The sequence below is a fragment of the Nanorana parkeri genome, unplaced genomic scaffold (assembly GCF_000935625.1).
Source record: "Nanorana parkeri isolate BGI_ZX_2015 unplaced genomic scaffold, ASM93562v1 scaffold1216, whole genome shotgun sequence".
Taxonomy (NCBI): Eukaryota; Metazoa; Chordata; class Amphibia; order Anura; family Dicroglossidae; genus Nanorana; species Nanorana parkeri.
Window position 1 is genome coordinate 119,813 of NW_017307484.1, and position 5,224 is coordinate 125,036.

At 39.8% G+C, this 5,224-nt stretch overlaps 1 protein-coding gene across 1 annotated transcript in view; it reads left to right on the plus strand.

The window, feature by feature from the left end:
• The window catches only part of MYO1A (myosin IA), an 82,828-nt gene that overhangs the window by 24,590 nt on the left and 53,014 nt on the right, over positions 1-5,224 (plus strand). The window contains exon 2 of the mRNA XM_018568613.1: positions 2,840-2,975. Within this exon, the coding sequence (XP_018424115.1) occupies positions 2,850-2,975 (126 nt within the window). The 5' untranslated portion in view covers positions 2,840-2,849. The remainder of the gene's footprint in view (positions 1-2,839; positions 2,976-5,224) is intronic.

Sequence of the window (5,224 nt, forward strand, 5' to 3'; positions counted from 1 at the left end):
TTTTGGCTCCCAAACCAGCTGGTGACAAGCCAGAAGCATTCCCATTACTGCTAAATACAACTTTCAAGCTGCAGTGATTGTAGCCCACATACATGATTTCCCTCATTAAGCCTTGATGAAGGCAGTATGTTTTGGACCCCCGAAATGTGTTGGATACTCTACTCAATTGTCTCCTGACCCTACTGGAAAAAAGTTGTATTTGGACTATTTTAATTGGTGTGGCATTTCAATCCCTACATCTATGATACAGTATTAGAGCAGTTAGAGGCTCTGACATATTAAAGTACTAAAGGGCCAGGTATAGTGGATATATATATTGTTATGGGTGCACATAATAAAATCAAAGCCAGTTTTATTTAGTATATAGTGTCAGGATCCGTACATTTGGAGAAATTTAGGTTGTTGAGTCTTACAACCTACCCTTTTGAAAAAGTCGAGTACGACGAAACGCGTCAAGGATAAAGGACAATATTGGCTCCGTCTCCCACAAACCATTGTGCTTATACGGCAGAGTGTTCTTGCCACTTCAACGTTTTTATTCTCTGAATCTTGACAAACCCCAGTGGACGGATACCGCGATCCATGCGGTGCATGAGGGGTTAACCAGAGGGGAAGGAAGGATCGACGCTCAACCTGGTCTTTCGGATCCAGAGTAAGGAAATGGATGAGAGAAGATAACCACAAGAGATCGTTGAAAGGACTCTCTAAAAATGTACTTCTTCAGGGGATCCCAGGATAATACCAGGACAGATAAATCCCATTATACCCCTCACGCTATTACTTGAAAGTTGGGGTGAAATAGATGACTGGCCAATTGATTTTTTCCGACATCAGGATCGATTCTATGTGAGGACTTATTTGCGGTCACAGGACATTGACTGGACCTGCCGATTTTGGCTTATTGTTTGGGATTATACCCTAGATGTAGGATTACATTCTGGTACTGACTCCCCTTGTAGATTTTGATATCTAAATCAAGGTATTTAACAGCTGAGTGGTGTAACGGGAGAGCTCCCCGTCATTTGTTTCCTCCATATTTGATCAATTTTTTTCACATATTTCATATATTCAAAGGCTTATAAGCTATAAAAAAATGTTTTATACAATCACAAGTTTATACTACAACTGTCCCAGACACAAGTGGTAGATTTACCTTCAAACTATTGGAGGAAACAACACTTAGTCATATCCGTTATTATTAATAGCACTATATTAAAGAGAAGATTTGTATATTGTTTCATGGTGTAGTAGGTCACACACGTTTTTTTTTCGTTAAACATTTCACTTCCAGAAGGAATCACTTTATTAATTTATCCAACAATCACGAATGTGAGAGAGCACATGCACTAATTAATATTAGTGGTATATTAATATTAATATATATTAATAATGATATATAATACACAGTTGCGATTGTATATGTAGGTGGATACAGTTAGTTTCTTAGATCCTTGGTTCTCAACTGGTGGGTTGTGACCCAAAAGTGGGTCGCGACCCTGTGTTCAGTGGGTCACCACATGCCTTACACTTTTCTAGGTGAGAGGTTCCTCTGCCTCCCCCTAGTGCAGCACTGCCAGTTTTTGAACCAAGCAGCCATTCAAAATATGCTGCCCGGCGCCAAGTGTCAGCTTGAGGTGGGGTGGGATGAGGGGTATGGCAGTGAGGGATCTCCATCCAGACATACATTGCTTAAAGCTCCCTTGTGTGCCCTGTAGAGGTGACTGGACTGGAGTGATGTCACATTTTGGCTCCCGGCACCTCTACAGGGCACACAAGGGAGCTGTACCAGCAATGCACATATGGATGGAGCTCCATCAACAGCCCACACTGGATCCCAGGCTGAGGATCCATTCCAGTTCTCGTAAGATAGGGAGACTGGGTGCATCTTAAAAAAAACATTTTGTTGGAGTATGTATGTATGTGTCTGTGAGATTGTGTCTGTCAGTGTTTTTGAGGGCCCGTTCACACTAGTACAGTGCATTAATCACACAGTTCTGTGCAACTGACTCGCTGTACCAGTACCACTCAAAATCGCACCTACCGCAAATTCTGGTGTGCGAGGTGTGTTGCGTAGCCATTTATTTGAATGGTACCCCAAACGCACCTCCCTCCTACAGTTTGATCGCCAGCACTGGGACCGCAATGCCGTGCATTCCAGTGCGGTGCGACTTGGGTCATGACTTTATGACCAAAGACAAATGTGGGTCCTGAGGTTACACAGGTTGAGAACCTCTGTCTTAGATCATTTATTTACTCATTCTCTTTAGACACCAAGCGCAGCATACTATTGATTTAACTAAGTTATACCCCGTCAAAATCCAAAACTATATAAAGTGTTTGGCATTGCTTTATTTATGTATTTATTTATTAAGCAATGCCACTAGGCACCCTGACACATTTAAGATCTAATGTAAAATTCCAAATATGTGCAATTTTGTAAAATATAAATAATCCCTGACAATTCTGGTAAGCCTTGCTCCTTTATAAAGAGTAATAGGGATGGCTGTCATTGCCTGGTAGCTCCAAAAAGCAAACATTGGTCATTTTCTTTTCCACTCCCCATCCTTTTAGTGGATCTTTATACTTGCTGCATTGAAACATGCTTTTCAAAATGGTTTTATGATGACCAAACTACACCAATCAGCTGTACATTCAGATTGCAATGTGTATGGGGAACTTAGTGAAACATGATTATTATTTATTGGTTGTTGTGTGTTAATGAACTTAGCAATTTATATTATAATAGATGCTTCCAAAAATGATCATGTGTTTCTGATGGGACAATGCTGGAACAACATCAAATATATTTATATTTTATTTTTGTTCAGTTTCCAGGCAGATCTGCAACAATGGATTTCAGCTCATCTTTTCTGGATGGCATGGTTGGGGTGGGTGATATGATTCTGCTGGACACACTGACAGATGATTCCCTGCTCAAGAACCTGAAGGAAAGATTCAAAAACGATGAAATCTATGTAAGCATGCATTTATATTATAGCCATAGTTAAATAATAATAATCATAATAATAATGCAATATAATCTAAATAGACAGTGTTTTTTGTGCAGAAAATAATTCTAGGTGGCCAGTTGGTGGATCCAGTGAGCAAGTGGCTGTAGTGTCCACAGGATAGGCGCCTAGCTAATTCAATCCAATTGTACAATCTCTGCAGAATTAGCGAGAATAAATTAGTGTGATGGCCTACATAACTAATCTATTCAATATATATTCAGTCAGGTAGGCTATCATGCTAAGTACTCTTCGGAAAACTAAGGGAGATTTTGTAATCAGATGTAACTTGTTTGGCCAGTTTATGGATGCGACCTCTACACTTTAGACTGCAAGATATTATTTAAGTTTACCCACAGACATGAAATGATCATTGTCCATTCTTATTCAATATGATTGGTTCAAGAGACAGCCATATGCTTATTAACTAACCTGTAACGTTGAATGATCTAAGGTAAAGAGTTAGTTGGCTAGGATGGACTTTTCAGATTTGCTATTCTATCTATAGATAAGATCGATATAGGTTAATATTATACAGCTTGGATAGCATTAGCTTGCATGTTTATAACACAACTGTTGCTTGGGTTAATCAGATTTCCTGACTGCTTGACTGCCAGCCATGTAGCAATATAAAATGACATAATAAATGAATAAAATACACATCACTACCATCATCAATATTTTATAAAAACAAATGAACAGCTGCTACACTACAATTCAAGTTTCCACTAATGCATGATATAGGCCACAGGTGTCAAACACAAGGCCCGCGGGCTGGATCCAGACCATCAGGCCATTTTATGTGGCCCTCGCACCACTCCTGCAGCTTTAAATTTGTAAACTGAAGCCGGTGCTGTAAACAGGCGCCGGGCTTCACAGGAAGGCTGCTGAGGTCTCTAGCAAGGTCTCGACAGCCTTCCTGTAAATCACGTAGCCTATTTTCATCCTGTGAATCCATGCCACCCACCCCAGCTGAGATTGACCAGGACCCCAGGTGAGACCACACAGCCCAACATAGACCCTGCACAGCCACCTGAGATTCCGCACAGCCCACCATAGAACGTGCACAGCCACCTGAGAATCCGCATAGCCCACCATAAAACCTGCACAGCCACCTGAGAGTCAGCACTATTACACTAATTGACATTATTTTTCCTAGACTTCTACTTTCAGAGCTAGTTATTACTAAAACCAGTAATAATCAAATGCAGAGGCCCATATTTGATCTGATAAAGAGTAGATACATTTATATAGTCTTACAGATTCAACTGGCCCTTTGAGGGCAACCATAATACTGATGCGGCCCGTGATGAAATTGAATTTGCACCCCTGATATAGACAGTGGAATGCTACTATAAAACTATATATGATAAATAACTACTTTCAGTGTCTATACATCAAACAAACCATGCCAGTACGGCTAAGAAAATCTTGGTTCATTATATATTGTCAAATGATAAAAGTAAATATCCAGACCTCAAGAAGAGTAGGTGACCACCACCCTTGGAGCCATGCTCTCATGAGGAAGACTGATACAGGTAGTGTCAGGAAGAGAAGCTTTGCACATGGATATTTATAGTGATTTGCATACTTTTAGCATTTCAGTGATTTTATATATTTTTATTCTCACTTTTACTGCAAAAAAAACCTATTACACTAGGATGTATTTAACAAGCTTTATGACTTTCTTTGTATTTTAGAGTGTTATTCTTTTCACGGTTATCTGTGGTTCACAAAGTCAGGATTTCTGTTTTATCATTTGACATGCAATTTACGACTTTTTATACTGTGGACTTTGATGTACTGTTGATGATGTACTGTAATTGTTCTAACATTAATTGGATGATTAGTCTCCTGTATAGACAGTAGAGGGCTGATTTATAAATCTTGCCCAGCGTATAGCTGGGCCAATGCTGTTTGCAGAGCACTGCCACCACTAGATGGTGCTGATGAGCATAGGAATGTTCTATGCTCTCTGGCTCCATCTAGTGGCACTAGAGCCTTCACCAAGCTATACCAAGAAGACCTAAAGATCAGTTCCTAGGAGTACAATTTTATTCTAGCACTTTAGAGTCTATATTATTAACATAGTGTTGGGGAGTACTCACATAAATTGACTCAAGAGAAAAGATAATTGGCTTGGTTCTGCCTAATGAAGCCGAGATTAGTAAAAAAAAAAAAAAAAAAGGGTTGTAAGCCCAACACCACCCGGCCAT